This window comes from Bombus vosnesenskii, unplaced genomic scaffold (assembly GCF_011952255.1).
Source record: "Bombus vosnesenskii isolate JDL3184/JDL3185 unplaced genomic scaffold, Bvos_JDL3184-5_v1.1 scf7180000013448, whole genome shotgun sequence".
NCBI classification, from domain to species: domain Eukaryota; kingdom Metazoa; phylum Arthropoda; class Insecta; order Hymenoptera; family Apidae; genus Bombus; species Bombus vosnesenskii.
In genome coordinates, this window is record NW_022883058.1 from 437,169 (window position 1) to 454,712 (window position 17,544).

Genomic DNA, 17,544 nt, shown 5'->3' on the forward strand with positions numbered 1-17,544 from the left:
GATCTGTGTGACAATTCCTCGAATTGTAAAAGACTGCGACCCACGCGCCTATAGTCTCCAACCAGTGGACTTGTAAAACTTCGCCCAGGTCAAGATCCACTTTCTTTTCCGCGACGAGAGATTACGCTCCTTTCTCCGGTTTCCGGTACTGACGATGTTGCGCGTTGTTGATGAGACTGGTCTCTTTTGAACACGCGAAAAAAAACCGCCGGCACATCGACACTCTAAATATGGCTGGAGTCGGTCGTTTGTCACGACCCCACCACTCGGCAAAGCCTGTCCTACGCATACTATTCTGATTTGCCAGATCCTACGATTCGATCGGAGCTTGTTCCGCCAGTCGACGGAACGTGGCCGTGCTAAGAAAAACTCGTCGAAATTTAGACTCTCAGCGTCTGTTGATCCTCGAGCTATAGACGTCTGGTTTCTCCGACTGCTCGTGGTCTTCCCAACAAACACCGGATATTCGGAAGTTTCCCGGCCATGTTTTCACAAGCATTTCTTCTATTTTCAACCATGGAATAATCTTTGAACAGATATTACGAGCTTCGTTTATGCGCGACGGCGAATCAGTTTCTATCACGTATACACGTGAGATCGACGAAAGACATAGTAGGCGACGTAATTTGCGCTGGACACGATTTTATAATCGTCGTAGCTTGCGATAGTTGTAAGCATACAAAACCGGCTGTGAAAGCTTCTAGTTTTTATCTAGAATTAGTTCGATTCAAGATTATAGTTGATTCGAAGAGGAGTGTGTTCGGAGGTTAGGAAAGCGAGTAAGACGCTGGAGCCGGAAGTTGGTTGATTCGACCGAGCTCGAGGAAGAGACGGGTCGATAAGAAGAGAGAGGATCGCTCTTTCGTTCCTAATGCCGACTGTTAGTTGGTCATCCGCGTTGCGACAAAGGATACGTGGAAAACTGATGCGAATTCAGCATCAGAACGGCTAGCTTGGATTTACCTGGAATCGAGCTAATCAACGTTGGAACAAAGCCGTTGGAACTAGTCTGAGAAAGGGGCAATGGACTCTTTAACCGGGGCGGTCCGATGACCTTGACGAGAATAACTCGCAAGGCCGGACATCAGCCTGAGAGGAAACATGGTGACGCGTGGTTCCGTTTACGTGGCGGTTCTCTTTGTTTTGCCTTTGATCCTCTGGGTCTTTGGAAACCACAGAAGAAGCAAGATCCTCGCCGACGTCCTGGAAGCCGCTAGGTAAGAGCCCTTGCGGAACTCTGTCGGGTTTCCTGTCATTGTTGGATTTCCGCGAAGGAATGTAGCCAGGGAACACGCATTGGTGATGCGTTAGCGAGATGTGGTGGATGAACGATGTTTCTGTAATGAACGTACAGCGTGTACATCGATAGCAACGAATGTGGCATGCGACGTGTTGTTTAACTCGGGTAGCACGATAGTACTGTGGATACTTCGGTGGATCGTAGGTAGCTATATTATAACAAGCGTGTCGAGATAAGACCGGTTAACTTTTAATCTCTTCGGAGTCGAATTCTTTTTACCCTTGAAATGAATATTTCTTCTATTAGATATTAACGATAGAAATGAAAATCCGCAGGAACCAGTCTTACCGTAAATAAGCGTATTTATCGCGTAATTGATAATTTGCTAAAGAACGATACCGCGTACACACAAGCATGCAACGCTTGAATAGTGTTTTTCTTCCTTTGCGTATACGAACACACGGTGTTCGTATAAAGCGTTAATTCGAGCGGAAAGGCGTAAATATTCGAATATAGGAAGCTCGGAAGGGTAACCGCAATTGCATCGCTCAAGTCTCGAGTGATTTTATAAATAAGAAATTTCAGGCAACGCGTGACTCGCTCAGATTTATTATTTTTATTCCACTGGACTATTATGTCTCAGGTATTTCAGCGTGAACGCGATTCAGCATGTGCCGTTGCTCCGATATTCTTTGTCCTTTCGTACGCCGATCCGTTTTATGCGGCTCTTTCTCTTTCCTCTCCGTTGCTCTGGCAGCTGGCCAGCCGGGAATTCGCCCAGGAAAATATGCGCGTGTAACGAGACGTTCTTCTCGGGCTCGGTGCACTGATCTTTTTGCGATTATCGCCTTCTGTCTCGAATTTTTTTTTTAGTAAAATAACGTCGATACGTGAAACGCAGACGTATCGGACGTACGATAGATTAGACAAAGGTATCAGTGAATTTCGAACGAGATAAAATTACGAAGAAGAATAATATTAAATTATCATAGATACCGAGGGAATAATATTACGAAACTGTAAAAGCAACGTTTGAGTAATTTTTAAATTGCAGCAGTAACGATTACGTTGCAGATGTGGTATGAAAAAATTGTACGTTGGAAAAAGTGCACGGAATATATCATGTGGAGATTATTCTTATTTAACGTTAGATATATCCAAGAAATTATGCGCGATTAAAACTTTAATTGTGAAAACGGAATGCATCTACCCGATACGATAAAACACTCTCACTTATCCGCAACGAAGATACCCTGCTCTAACTAATTGCCCATCTAACGGTCTGCTTTGCCGTGGAAACAATTCTTCCACGATGAAACAGTGTTGCTCCTAAAACCTGTTTTCACCTGTTCTTAGTTGTAACTAGCTTTATAATTATGCAAATAGTAGTAGTAGCATTCAGTTGTCGGTACTTGGAATAAACTTGTCAAATCGTGCGAGAGCACTACGTTCGCCAAAACGATTCTCTAAGAATTCGAATCAAACTACCTGTGGAAATGTGGAAAGGGATTTCCTCAGTCAGCGTTAACAGGTTCGCGGTAAGTTGAATTCTCGTCGACTCTTGTCGATTCTCGTCGTCTCCGATCAATTAACCGCATAACGGATGGACGGCGACGACATCGAGTTGGATTCGTGATCGAGCAATCGAATCGTCATTGCTTGCTTCATCGGCCGTTCCATTTAGGATCACCCGATGACGCGACACATTATAATTACGATGCTACGCCTCGAGTCTCAGTCTCTACCGTGCTATCGTCCTCGCTTGTTGCGCAAACCGACAGAACGTCCACTTGCAATTAATCGATCGTCCGTGATTCGTCGTGCTTTTTACGCTACGTTTACCTGAACGTGAACACGTGGACGTCGAACGGTACCAACGTGTAAAGCATTCGTAAGTTTGACCAGTATCGGCGAATAGAAAATTCGATGACTCGAGGATTCTTAATTGCGCTATCGGTAAACACAAGTATGTTTTGTCATACCTCGTCGTTTCGATCATAAGCCACAAGCCTAAATTCACGTTACTTCGCGATAGAAATATCTCTGTATAAATAGCTTTTCTCTATTTCTATCGCGTTAATACGACGATCTATCAGTGTCTGACGTTCCATCTTTATCTTCGCACACAAGCGTAAGACGCGTAGAATTTCTATGCAGAAGAAAGATTGTGTTCTCGAAAGCCGCAATTGGCATCGGCCAAGCTGAACCAGGCTATCGACAGAATCGGTACCGGTTAAATGTGAACGCGTTACGTAAAATGTTTAATTATAAATACGCTTACCGTCCTCGTCGTTGAGGATCGTTGTCACTGTTGTCAGTTACGCAAAACCATGCGAAGGCTTGTTCTCGATCGACAGGGCGAGGAACGAGTTAAATCGACCAGACCTCCGACGGTCTTGGCATGGTTCGCGTCGGAAGCGTAAAAAAGCCGGAAACGGTTTTATCTAATCACTGTGCAAGAAGTGGAAGGGAAAGGTCTACGCTTACTCGACGATCCAAGCGTATCGTATGCTATCTCTAGATACCGATAAAAATAAACTGCCTCTTAAGCGTACCTCGTGGTGTCTAAATTTAATTCTACGTACAACGAGACACGAAACTCGCGTTTTTCTGGATGATATTCTAACTTGAAGTCGATCCGTCGATCCGTCGATCCGTTGATCCGTTGATTCATCTGCTTCGCAGACCCTACAATCTCGGTTCGCACTCAACGTCGTAACAGTTACGAAACGCTCGATACTAAGATCTTTAAGGCCACGTTCCCTTGGGGCTGTACAAGCAAAAACGTCTACCAAACGTAGGTACCGCGGATTTTCTGCGATATCGATCGCTTTCACCGTTAGAACGATGCTTAACATAATGACGCAAGAAAGTATTAAGTATTCACTTCAAATAAAGGAGTTCAAATGAGAGCTATTACCACCTTTATACCCAACTATCGCATTGGTAAATATTATAAATCTACATACGATACTTGCTCGTTGTAACACAGAGCGATAATTTTTACGTGTAAAACTTTTACGTAATCTCGGTGTTGGATATTCAGGGAGCGCGGGATTTCCAGCATTTTACAAGCAAGCTTCGATCGTTGAAAGATCTGTTGATTAGGAATAAACCACGCCGCTCGAGGCGGTCGTTTCGTTCGTCAAAAAACTGCTGATTGTTCGAAAAGTTACCTCACGAAGTTGCCTAAGAAGTTAGTTTATACCGAATAACAGATCACCAAGTTACGTCACGTTTCTTAAATATCTTGCAACATTCGTTCCGGGCTTGTGAATCGTGAGAGGATTTCTTCGGCTTCGGTTTCCTTATTACCTCAGATTCGCTTTGATACATTTCTTCGACTTTCCTCCGATTATTACATAAACGCTATACGTACTACGCTTTTCGAAATGATCGAAAATAAGATGAGAACGCTTCGAGACAAAGTAATTTTGAAAGGCAAGGCGATTGGATAAAGGTGATATTTTCCCCAATTAATATTAGAAGCACGTTGTTTGTTTGCGTATATGAAACTCAGATAATGTTACGTACATTGTTCAAGTAAATAGAAGTTGGTAGACAACGAACGAACGAGGACGTAAAAGCAGTTACGAAGCAGTTACTCTAGCTCGAAATAAATTAGATAGAAGGACAACAAGGATGAAGGAGAAAACATACGCATGCACGCGCCGTCAGGTGCAAACAAATCGAATCGTTGGACGCTTAACCACGGCCAACTGGTTATCTTTATCGTAGAGAAACGATGCGATCGTCCGTCTTGTGCCGTTTATCGCGGCTAATCTGTCGTTAGCGGTTTCCTAGGTTTCCTAAGGAGCGTGGTTCGTAAATTCTCCTACCAATCGCGTCGCAATACGATCTTCTTGGGTACGGTGCGTGCGCTCTTCCTAGATATCTGGATCCTCGGAACGTTATGACTTGGATTTTCACGGGAATTTCCGACCAGCCGGTTTTTCCTTTCGCCGTTTCATCGACGGGCGTGAGAAACGCGCGAACCTATAGCGAGAATGCTGGCAAAGAAAACCAAATCGCATTCTGGCTCTGGTAAAGTTCAGCTGCAGTCGTAAAGGATCGACTTAGCATCGGTTCAAAGAGTTTTATCCGCGATGAAGTTTTACGACGAAAGATTTGGAGTTTGATGGTCAATGACGATGGTCTTGCGCGATGCGTAATACTGTTACTTGAAAGTGTCTTTCGCGTTTGGTAGATTCGATAGATTCGACTAGATCGAACTTTTCTTACTGCCTAAGCGTGTGAATGTTTATACTCTTGTCTCTTCTCTTTCGATAAACATTGCTTTCGCTAAACTCGCCACATTCGTATTTATTCGAGGCTGTTACAAACACAGATTTAACATTTGCCTTATATCTTAGGTTAAGAAGAGCTCGACTCGATGAAAACTTATGTTGAGAGATTTATTATGTTACGTGGATCGTCGCGATTCTTGAAGAAAAATAAATATGTAGTTAGGACTGGCGATGTGAATTTGCGATGCGATTCAATTATGTATATATTTATTTATTTATCTTATAAGATGCGTAAGGATTTCGTTCTGCAAATCGACTATTGGAAAATCCATCGAACGTTGGCATTCCTCGACATTTCGCGCAAACCTCAAAGTAGAAACTTTCTATTATTTAAAAAAAAACAAAAAAAAAAAAAAAACCGCAATTCGCTGCGATTAAGGCGAGGGTAAAAAGACAAAGTATGTATATGCATCTAATATCAGCGGCCATTAATATGTCAACTTTGATCGCCACTGACGATCGAAACTTGTCAAAAGTTTACACGCGATTACATCGAAAAAAACAATAGGAAAACACGAGTCAAACGACAACCTTCGAACTTTAAGAGAAAATTAAACGATCAACTGGGATCGTGTAAGAGGCGAGAAGAAGGAACGTTCTCTCTTCGTACGATACTTTTTGCTCTCTTCGTCCTACGGTCGAACGATCACGATGAGCGATCACAAAATTTCGTCATTTATCAAGGTAGCCAGACATCGTTGCGAACATTTGTCATTTGCGCGTTGTTACGTTTTCAATGCAAAAACCGGACTGCTGTTCGAGTAGAAATGTTCACAGATGGATCTCTCTTTGACTAGATACCGTCATCCAACGATACACCGGCAATTTTGTCATCCGTTTAACCGAGACTGAGTTCGATCCGAGGCTCCAGGAGTCTCCGATTCATCGTTCAAAGGAGAAACGAAAGGATCTTTCGCGATATTTGCGAGAAAATATCGATAATCAGTCGCGCGAGATTGATCTGGAATTATGCCGAAGATGGAGGAAAAGAATAAAAGCGGAAAAGAAGGGGAAGGGAAAGATAAAGATAGACGAAAAGCGAAGTTACCTGTTAGCTTTACTCTGCCGGGGCCAAATCAATATCGATATCAAATATTACGAAACAGCTGATATAATTGCTGCTCTTATCGAGCAATGTTCCTTTGTTTCGCCTGAAGCTTTGTGCACCGAGTAACTTTATAGCGCATATCTTAGATACTGCGAAGCTTTTACATATCATCTGGTTGATATGGTTTCCGTATTAATGACTTGATAGAAACACGCTGTTGTAATTTTATCGGTTACTATCTTAACCGCGAAACGATTACGTCTATCCGTTTAAAGCGTCGGTATTTTCCTAGCGATGTTCGTGAAACGGCAATGCATTCGCCGATACAGAGCTCTGAATAATATATTTAATCGTTAAAACACGATCTTCCTTATGACCGATTGCTTGAAAATGTAAAAATCGTAATTTAAAAGTTGCAGCGTAGAAAGTGTAAAAGTGCGTAAATGGAATCCAGTTATAGATGGAAGCTGGCGCGAAATATTCCACTGTATCGAAGTAAAATCATACGAGTCGCGATACGAAGAACTAATTTCTTTTATCCCGAATATAACGATCTCGAACCACTGAGAAAGGAAAGACAACCAAGTATGTATTTGCTGTTGCCTGGAAGCGGAAGCGGTTTGCGTTCGAGATAAGTAATTCTCTTTGACCATTCGGTCTAAGCTTTGCTTCGTCACCGAGAAGTTGACGATGACTTCTCTCTCACCTCTTCGAGGGAATGCATGTATAAACCTTTCGCGATTACCGTGCTGGAATGTTATTTTCGATCAACGATAAGAGACGCGAAAATCCCTCGATCTTACCGCGATAAAACATTCCATCGAGTTTTCTGACTTTCTTGCAGCATATCGTGGTAAATGGTTTCATGATGGTGACCAAAGCTTTCCTAAACAAGGAGGCCATCTTTAAAATGCTCAAACCTGCAGAAGGATAGCAAGCGATTATAATAATTTGAAATTTTCATGCAACTTTTGTACAGGTCGGCCTTGCAGACGTTGCACAAAGTGTCGAGTAAGGCACGCGAACAGAACTACTTCCTGGGTGGGCTGTCACACGACTGGGTCAGTTACTATGAGCAACGAATCGAGAGCGATCGCTCGTGTCTTAACGAGTGGCATACTATGGACAACTTGGAATCTCGAAGACCACCGTCGCCGGACAGCGTACGCACCAAGTAAGTTCGTTAATTACCATCTCTGGTTACTTTATAGGACTATTTACGCCATACTGCATATGTTAAAGCAAATTCGTACCTTTTTTCGGCTCGACTAAAAAAGTGATACCCCCGAGTAAAGATTTCTTTCGTCCCTGAAATATCGTAATGTGTATTTTACTTCGGACATTTTGGCCTTTTTAGTTTCTAAATATGTATTCGTTGGCGACAGACCCAGAGAAAGGGACGAGACTGAGCGCGTGATCCGATCGACGTTGAAGGAGATCATGATGTCCGTGGACCTCGACGAGGTAACCTCGAAGTACATTCGAGGTCGTCTCGAGGAAGACCTCGACATGGATCTCGGGGAGTTTAAGCCATTCATCGATCAGGAGATGCTCACCATTCTGGGTCAGATGGACGCGCCGACTGAAATATTTGACCACGTTTATCTAGGAAGCGAGTGGAACGCAAGCAACTTGGAGGAGCTCCAGAAGAATGGGTGAGTTCCTTCCTTCCTGTTATTACTCGAGATCCTTCCGTCCTTTTAGCTTTATCCGATTTGCAGTTGACCGTTCTGTCCATTTAGGCTTGCGCTGTTTACTCGAGAACGACCTCATTTTTCCAATTATAGTAGAGTAACGTTAAATTCGAATATATCGTAATAAGGATTTATCTCGTACAAATATTCGTTCCATTGTTATCGAACCGCCAAGAACAAGTTTGGCCACGCTACGTACAGATTGATAATAATTCACAATTATCTCTGAATAATCTTTCCTGTACTAAAATTTCTTTAATATACAGTGTCAGGCATATCCTGAACGTAACTCGAGAGATCGACAACTTCTTCCCCGGGATGTTCACGTATTTGAACGTACGCGTGTATGACGACGAAAAGACCGATCTGCTGAAGCACTGGGACGATACGTTCAAATACATCACGAAGGCAAAGAAAGAAGGTTCGAAGGTGCTGGTGCACTGTAAAATGGGAGTGTCAAGATCTGCCTCGGTAGTGATCGCGTACGCGATGAAAGCGTATAACTGGGACTTCTCTCAAGCCTGGAAGCACGTAAAAGAGAAACGGAACTGCATCAAACCTAACAACAGCTTTCTGCTGCAACTGGAGACCTATCAGGGTATACTGGATGCGATGAAAAACAAAGAGAAGCTTCAGAGGTCCAAGTCGGATACGAACTTGAAGTCTCCTACGTCGACGAAAGATCAGTCGAAGAAGGAGGAAAAGTCTGACAACGTGGACAATGATTTGCAAACTGTATCGGGCTTTGAATTAAAAAAGACCAGCCAGAGGCCGAAAAGTTGGTCGCCGAATGTGAAAATTAGCGAAACCATGTTGCCTTCTGGTACGTTTACTACTCGTTTAATTCCATTTTATTAAATATGGCATGCTATTTTTATAGGTTATGTTTATATTGTAATCTCGAACTCGACCTGTTTCCGCTCCCTTTTAGTTCCTCTTTCGCAGTCCCTCGAAAGCATCGATAAGACAGGAAGTTCGGAAGTGACCAGAGAAGATCTGCTACGTTCCAACAACCAGAAGACCAGTATGTCGCAAGAAGCTCGGAACGTTTTGATGCCATGCGGCAACGGACAATCTTACAGCGTATCTCAAAACAAAATCGTCCACCTACCAGGTCCCTCGCCAGACACTCCGACCGTGAAGAACCGAATTAGCAAGTTAGAAACGCGGCAGGGTCAAAGGAGGAAAGGATTGGTGCTGAACCTGACGAATCAATTCGAAGCAGTCAGCAGCAAGCCGTCTTCTCCGAGTTCTGATTCAGACGGCGGGAAACCGTTGCCACAGAGTCCGATCTCCGAACTGAACGAGAATGGACTCGGTATGCAGAAGCCTTCGTCGGAAGCTTCGTCTACGGTGGCAGTGAAGCAAAGCGTGTGGGATCCCGGCGAGAAGCAAAGCAAGAGAACGGAAGTCGGTAGTAATAGTGAATGTCTAGTCTGGACTGCATCATCGTCCGATGCAACATGTACCAATTCGTGTAGTAACGCTAAGACTAACAGAGAAGTGAGTGCGGAGAGTGAGTGTATCGCGACGACCACGACGACCACGACAACGACAACGACGACAGTGTATCCTGGTACGTTAACGCGAAAGACCAAGAAGGACGGTGACCCGTTTAGTACGCACGTTGACCGAGTGTTCGATCGGGAAGAAAGGCAAGGCGAGCCGGTTACGAGAGACTCACCGAGCCGACAGAGCTCTTGGAGCAGTTACGACAGTGCCGTAGTCCTCGACAACAATTCGGTGCACAGCTCCTGGGCCACGTTACCGTCGAGGAACAGTTCTTGGGGCTCGTACGACATGCGGCCTTCGGATCTGCTCGGATCCAGTGGCCTCTTCCCTTACGACAAGGAGGAGATACCTTGGCACCCAGGCACGGTGAAACGTACCAAGCAAAAGCTCGAGGAGAACACCAGCTCAGGGACGGTGAAACGCGTGTGCACGCAAAATTCCGACACGGAAGAGAAAGACAGATTACCAGTTGAGGAAGAATCGTACAATCCGGTACTTCTTCAGCATACCGCGTCGCCAACGCCACGAAGGAGGGATTCCTCGCCTAGCCAGGAACACGGTTTGAAGGTAGATCCTGTTAGAAATTCTCCAAGTCCTATCAGAGGAATAGACATCTCACCAGCATCGATTCGTCAAGTTGGAAGACTATCGACGAGCGCTCCGGCGCCATCTTCTCTCTCTTCGGACTCGGACTTACCCCTATCCTTGAGATCCTGCAGGTCAGAGAGCGAAACATCCAGTCCGTGCGTGGTCAACACTACTCAGTGTCTTTCGGTGAAGCAACACAAGATGGTCTTGGAGAACCTGAGTAACAAATCTATATTTAACAAACGTTGTTTGTCGGTAGACGACTCGCCAGACGCCGAGTGTCCGCGAAGTACCTCCGGTATCGTAAAGAATCTCAAGAAAGAATTCGAGGCGAAGTCGACGAAGTTGGAAAAGAGTCCGGAGAACAGCTTCGAGAACGACTCGCCGATTACGGTCTGTCGACCGAAAAGGGACGTAAAGATCAGAAGTTTGCCCTCCTCACCGGTGATTCCTCACAACGAATCGAAGATTCAAGCCCCGTCCGAGGTCAAAGAGAAAGAGAAGTCGAGCGCCGACTCGACGACGGCTACTCAGGACAACTTGGAAGACAGGTCGGTGAGAGTTTTGGTTGGTAAGTACGAGGTGAAGCCCGAGTCCAGGAAGTCCTCGGAGATCCAGCTGCGTGTGCACAAAGACAAGGATTGGGAGTCGGTGGACTCACAACACAGCAACAAGTCGAAAATTGGTGTAGAATATAGTAGGAGGTCTGCGCCGATCATGATTAACAATCATTCATCTACTCCTCTGTTCAATGAAGCGCCGGAAGCACCTGGTAGGCCACCAGTCCCATCGGCTGGTGTTGTGGCAGCTAGTAAGAAGCAGCAACAGCACGGCAGGACGCATCCTCTTGCCAGGCTGCAGGTCAGGCCTAGGCACAGCAGTCCGGTTTACAACACCATGTAAGAAAGAAAAAAAGGGAAACGTTTACGCGTTTGGTTGTTTCTCTCTCCCATTGAGTCGAATCTAAGCGCTCGTACCTGAATGCATGGGTATGTTGCGTTGTCGTGGCCACGATGTGAAACTGTGTGATCTCTATTTGATGCCAACGAGTCGAGGATCGTTTCTCTTCGAGCTCGACGACTAAATCGACGGGGACACAGGATTTTTCTATAGATTCGTTTCCCACCATCTCTTCGATGTACAATTCTAATCTTTGCGAGAACGTCCTATACTATGCTGTGCGACGATACGACAGAGCACCCGTATTTTTTCGATGCTTCTTCAAACGGACACGGTGTACAAGCTTTTCGTATCTACCTGGCAGAGCCATGCTTTTTGTGCGTGCGTGCGTGTGTGCGTGTGTGTGCGCGTGTTGTGCGTGCGTGTGTGTATGCGTGTGCGTGTGTGCGCGAGCGCCTCTGTGAGTGTGAGTGTGCGTGCGTGCGTGTGTGCGTGTGTGCGTGTGTGAGTGAGTGAGTGAGTGAGTGAGTGAGTGAGTGAGCAAAATCATTTGCGATGTTTTTGTATTCGTTAGCTTTAGTGTTATTGTTGGAGCAAAATTTACACGGTTTGTATTCTTTAATTCCTGTACGAGCAAGTATTAATTATTTGCGATGTCGAAGAACAGCCCGAATAATGAATAATAGCTTTTGAAAAACTACGTTTTGTCCAAATTTTTAGGTAGAAATTAATGTGAATTAGAAATTAATTGTATTTATCACCGCCATCCTATTTAAACGCTACATATTATGTATTCGTCCAGCAGAGTATGTTCGCGTGGAATATTTAATAAGCAGTTTGATAAGCAGATACATAGTTGATAAGCAAAGTGAAAATGAAAAAGGAAGAAAGACAAAAGAGAAACGACCAGTTTCTACGTTGGTATAGATTTCAAGGGATATCGAAAAGATACAAGTGCCTTGTCCTACCGTCAACGACTGTATACATATAATTGTAAAAAGGCACGTTCAAGGTCCTTCAACGTTTTATGTTCCTTCTTCGTCAGACGTGTCCTTGGCCTGCTCTTAATTAGTTCAATTATTTTTTAAGCTGGAAATGCAACAATTCTCGGAGGACGCGGAAAACACTGTTATTCCTACGACGTGTCGTCACCTAATAGACCTAATATGGGCTTGGAATCAAACGTGATGTGTTGTGTATGCGGGGATGTTGCGTAGAAGTTGGAGCCAGCGTGTTCTTGAATCGGGACACAAGATAGCGTCGGCTCCGGTCAGGCTGTGAACGAAAGGTCCGGGCCTCGCGTTATGTACTAAAATATCGCTCTGACTCCTTCTTCTGCTGTCTACGTTGTGATCGCCGAGGCGTATGCAAGATACAGATTCTATACATATAAAGAGACGCACCTCGGAACGACGACGTGTAACGTTTAAGCTGTACTAATTAGTATTTTAGAGTGAAAGATGTGATTAGAATGGTGCACAGTATGCGAGGAGAGACGAAAGTAATAACTCGCCCCCACCCTACACTCCCCTTTATCCCGAGGGGAGCTGCCTCGAATCGTTTGAACGATTTGATCGGTTCTTCTACTCTCTTTATACTCATGTCAGTTTGTATATCGTGTGTAAAGCATCGTCGCGCGAATCCAATTTCTTTCATGTATATTTCATTTTCGCTTTTCAATTCGATCGTCCTGTCTTATTTCTTCTTCTATTCTTCTCTTTCTGTTCCCATTTCCCCTCTTTATGCTCTTTGTTCCTTCTCCCCTTTTTCTTCATTGACCAGTGACGATAATTGTTTATCGAAGATTTTACCGTAATTGCAACTTGAGAAAGTACAATGAGAAACGCGGCTCGATATCAACGTTCGTCGTTCTTAGACATATCATCGGACCGTTCATTCTTATTTGCATTCGCAAAGCCATGTCGACCAATTTTATACTACTGTCCTAATATTGATGATGATGTTCATGATGATGATGATGAAGATGAAGATGAAGTTGATGGATGATGATGATGTTCATGATGATGGTGATAATGATAATGATGATGATGATGATGATGATGATGAGGTTGTTGTTGATGATGTTGATGATGATGTCGATGATGGCGGTGGTGGTGATGATGGTCATGATGATGATGAAGATGAAGATGAAGATGATTGATGATGATGATGATGATAATGGCGACGACGATGAAGATGATTGATGATGATGGTGAAGATGATTGATGATGAAGATGATTGATGATGATGATGATTATGATGATGATGGTGGTGGTGATGATGACGGTAATGATGATGATGATGGTAATGATGACGACGGTGGTGGTGGTGGTGATGATGATGAATGCGAGGCTCATTTTTTGATAAGATGCGCCGCGACCGTTGTGTGCGTAGAGATATATTTTATTATTGAGATAATTTTGCGGATAATTTTCTCATACGTTTGTTCTAACCTCTGTTCGTTCTTCCTCGGAAGAAACAGATCCGGGGTGTGAAACTATCCTGAGACCGAATGCTACTGAAAAACTGTAACACATTAAGTTAGAATAAAAATGTTACATTGCCAATGCTGTGCTTTACGACTGATATTCAGCACGAAACTGATTACTCGTTAGATCGTTTCCTTTTTCTTTGTGGCTTCGCGTTGATATTCTTCTCGAGCTGTGTGTACCATCGGTGGCTCGTATCGTCATTTTCGAAAATTTTTATCGAATATCGGTATTCTGCGTGACGTTAAACGCTGGAACGTACCAGTCGACTCAAATATTATTATTTTCGCTATCACGAATTATTTACTTCTAAAGAGTAAGATAACTGTTGAACGTCTTCAGGGACAGATATCCCTCGAGACGTTGAAATAAGAGTAACGAATATATTTCTAGCGTCAATGTGCTAAACTAATTTGTATAATTTATACAATTCCGATACGAAACGAACCAAAAATTTCTCTTCATAAATCATCTTCGTGGTGAAAGAAATAAAGAAAATCTACGCTATTCGAATTATAGTATTTCTTAAGCGCATATCTAGCATCTAGTGTCGTAATTACAAACTAGAAAAAGAAAACATCGATTCGCTTTCGTGGCAGAGTTTAATTTTCACGGACAAGACATAGAGCGACCGAGGAAAGATGGACGATCAACTTGGTTGCGCGTCTATCTCGAATATCCGCTTGCCAGCACAGAACGCAAGTTGTGGTACGACGGAGATGGTCCTCGTTTTCTTTGCGTGCTTTGGGTTTATCGGGCCAATGTCCAAGCTGTACGTACCACCTCTTAAATTCCTGATCATCGCCAACGTCTGTCGAAAAAATAATCGTCGTCGTCATCATCTGCGTAACGAGTATACTCGACGGAAGGGATATAGTCAGGTTATTTAAAAATACGACGTTTCGTTATCCGTACGAGTATGCGAAAGTTTCATGATGCGTTCGTTGATCATATCTTGTTTGACTTACTAATTGTCAACTTTTTTCTGCAAATTATTATGTAATTCTATAGGCTTGAATTTCAGGTCAGGATTAATCAAAATCTATTTGTAAAATATCAGATGCACGGAATGCTGGCACTTTGATTTTAGTTCAATTTTGGCAAAGTGATCATTTTTAAACATAATTTTAGATTTCATGCGACGAAGAGACCAAAACTATTTTCAAATTTATACCTGTTATCTTTTTTATGTTACGCGTTGCATAGATGTGCGAACAAAGTGTGTGAAACGAACGAAAGTGCCAGATTCCAAAAGTCTGAAATCTCGATGCACATTTAATGTTTTATATGCTATCGTATGCTACGTCTTATTATTTATTGCCGTATACTACAAAATATGGAATATCGACAGGAGGCTTTCGATACTTTGAAAACTTCCGATTAAACTTCGAAGACGCAACAGCCTTAAGAATCGAAGCATGTTCGAAGTGTTCCGATTTTATGCCGCGTGTGCATACACACATACATATGTGCATATTCAGAACGGATCGCTATGGTTCTGAGTTTAGACGCAGATTGATATTTTAATTTACGACTTGACTATATCGTTTCTACCGAAAGACTGTGCACTGCGAGCGAACGAAATCCGTATGAGAAATCTGTATTTACGGCGTGAGATCGCAAGTCGATCACTCTGAAGAGATTGGTATCCGTGCCACCGCAAGCGATGAACATGTTCGACACGTATTTGCCACAGTAGAGCAGGGAAGGATAGCTGTCGGGTTCCAAGGAAGCAAGCAACTTTCCGCTACCGTAGTCCCACAATTGTATGGGATTCTCTCTTTGCCACGCGCACGACAAAATCTGTTCGTAATATAGTTGTTTGTTAATAAAAAAGAAAAAAACGAAGAGAACACCCGCAACGTCTGATTCCTAAGCGAAAGATTAGCACGTGTAGCGTATTCTTTTAATAATTTGTAAAGATTCCTCTTACACGTTACGTTTTACTTTTCGTTCGAACACCTTTCATTCAGGTGGTAAACCAAGAGGTTAAGAATTACGAGCGAGAGATTGTTGCATGATGATGGCTTAATCCCGGTAGGGTGAGTGTTGGGTCAATTTGGCTCATTTTTTTCCAGTATGTATATAGAAATTTAATGTTACGCGTTGAAAAATTTGGCGATTCATTTGCTAATTCGAAAGATGTGTTCCTTTTATGTTTTTATACAAATTATATATTTCTAATTTAGCTATCTCTATAAACAGTATTAATGCATTTTTGCTTTCTTGTGTCGTTGGAACGATATTCAAATAATTTGTGGATAAAATTTCGAATTTTTGTATCCACTTTGACAGAATTACGGCGTATGATTTTGTAAACCGGAGAAAGACTATAGCTGCTTTTTCGATGCTATGTTACTGCCAAACATAATTGCACTCTTTGTTACGTAGAACTGTGGATTTTGGTGCGATAAATCAATTTTTCTCGTTGATCTGTACGTAAAACTATTGTTAAAATGTGATCGCTGACGAATAAATCGAACAAGAAATTACAGTAGCGCATATTTTTGTATGCGACAAAACAATGAGAAACGTCGATATTCGATTATATTCGAGAAAAGTACAATGTTACTGTCCGAAGAAAAGATGCGATATTTACAATACATACAAATTTTGAAAATACGTATACTGCCCTCTTTTAATGTTTTTCTACTCTCATCTTGGGTGAAAAGGAACTATAGAATCATCTTTTCTATATCAAGTAATATTAAATCAAACTGACCCACCGTTTACCGTACGAGAATTGACAAATGTAAAATATCGATTATCCGATATCGCGAATGATTTCCGACTCGTTGAAAAGGTAAACGCGACGAAAAGCGTATCGAGAGAGCGGATGCGTCGTTTCAGGACCAGAATTTGGTTCGAACAGACGAACTCCTACAATTTTTATATATTTGCCGTGTGAATAAGAACGTGTTAAGGTGCATATATAGTTGGACTTTGAATTCTGGATATAAATACGTGTACCTCTCTTCCATTCCTACTGATATCGAGTCCATCGCCGCACATATGCACACCCGATATTCTCCTGAGTGCGTATGGTTGCCTAGTGTCCCAAAATTGAATAGTATTGTCCCAACCACCGCTTATCAGCTCATGTGCCGATCTGGGGTTGAAACACGCGCTGAACACTCTAGATTTATGACCGTCCATGGCTTCCAATGACTCGCTAGAATGCGATAAAAAGCAGGAAATAAATAAATAAATAAATAAATAAGAGAAGAGAACGTACGAAAAGGAAATATTTGTATGTGAAACTTCTATCGGGATTCGAAGAGATGCTGTAAATAGAAAGAGGGTGAAGCAAGTTGTAGCGAATAAAATTTTAGCCAACTGTGAACGCCGAATACCGCTAAAAAGCTTGTTTTTCTCTACATAGATCGAAAAAAGTGTGTATGACTTGTAGTCGGTGATATTTTTCTATCCTGTTGGATAAAGTTGTACAAATTGAAACGTAAACGTAAACTGGAATCGTTCTAAATAACTATTAGCGAAACTACGGTTTGTAAATAGGAACGAATGTTGGCTATTGTCCGTGTGGCGGGTAATTGCGTTTAAGATGGTCGTCGAGTCGTTCCGTTTGTAAATGAAACGTAACTGAAGAGAACGCGAATAAAAGCGCACATTATCTTACGCGCGTTGTGCGTTACACGTGCGAAAACGTAATCACTTTTCCTTGTAACGATTATTTTATACCGTGATGAGAATATCGATAACGATATGCAAGATTTTAGTTCCTTTTTACCGATCCTCTGTTAGTACC

At 42.8% G+C, this 17,544-nt stretch overlaps 3 protein-coding genes across 9 annotated transcripts in view; 1 reads left to right on the top strand and 2 right to left on the bottom strand.

Moving 5' to 3' along the window:
* The window catches only part of LOC117238309 (protein phosphatase Slingshot), a 71,784-nt gene extending 60,487 nt beyond the window's left edge, over positions 1 to 11,297 (top strand). For 5 of the 7 annotated variants that reach the window (XM_033503121.1, XM_033503122.1, XM_033503120.1 and 2 more), the window contains 4 exons: positions 7,575 to 7,769; positions 7,981 to 8,250; positions 8,556 to 9,112; positions 9,221 to 11,297. In XM_033503121.1, coding sequence (XP_033359012.1) covers positions 7,575 to 7,769; positions 7,981 to 8,250; positions 8,556 to 9,112; positions 9,221 to 11,292 — 3,094 coding nt within the window. In that variant the 3' untranslated portion in view covers positions 11,293 to 11,297. Of the gene's footprint in view, positions 1 to 1,061; positions 1,218 to 2,971; positions 3,132 to 7,574; positions 7,770 to 7,980; positions 8,251 to 8,555; positions 9,113 to 9,220 lie in introns of those variants that run through there. The other 2 variants (XM_033503124.1, XM_033503126.1) reach the window with 2 other exon arrangements.
* Positions 11,298 to 13,253: 1,956 nt separating this feature from the next.
* LOC117238321 (histidine-rich glycoprotein-like) lies at positions 13,254 to 13,646 on the bottom strand. The gene has a single exon (XM_033503164.1). It carries the CDS (start codon positions 13,644 to 13,646, stop codon positions 13,254 to 13,256), a length of 393 nt encoding a protein of 130 aa, XP_033359055.1.
* A 238-nt stretch (positions 13,647 to 13,884) lies between these two features.
* Positions 13,885 to 17,544, bottom strand: LOC117238307 (pre-mRNA-processing factor 17-like). The gene is made up of 4 exons (XM_033503119.1): positions 17,527 to 17,544; positions 16,749 to 16,950; positions 15,387 to 15,581; positions 13,885 to 14,589 (listed from the first exon to the last, which is right to left on the bottom strand). Exons 2-4 carry the CDS (start codon positions 16,932 to 16,934, stop codon positions 14,428 to 14,430), a joined length of 543 nt encoding a protein of 180 aa, XP_033359010.1. The 5' UTR covers positions 16,935 to 16,950; positions 17,527 to 17,544; the 3' UTR covers positions 13,885 to 14,427.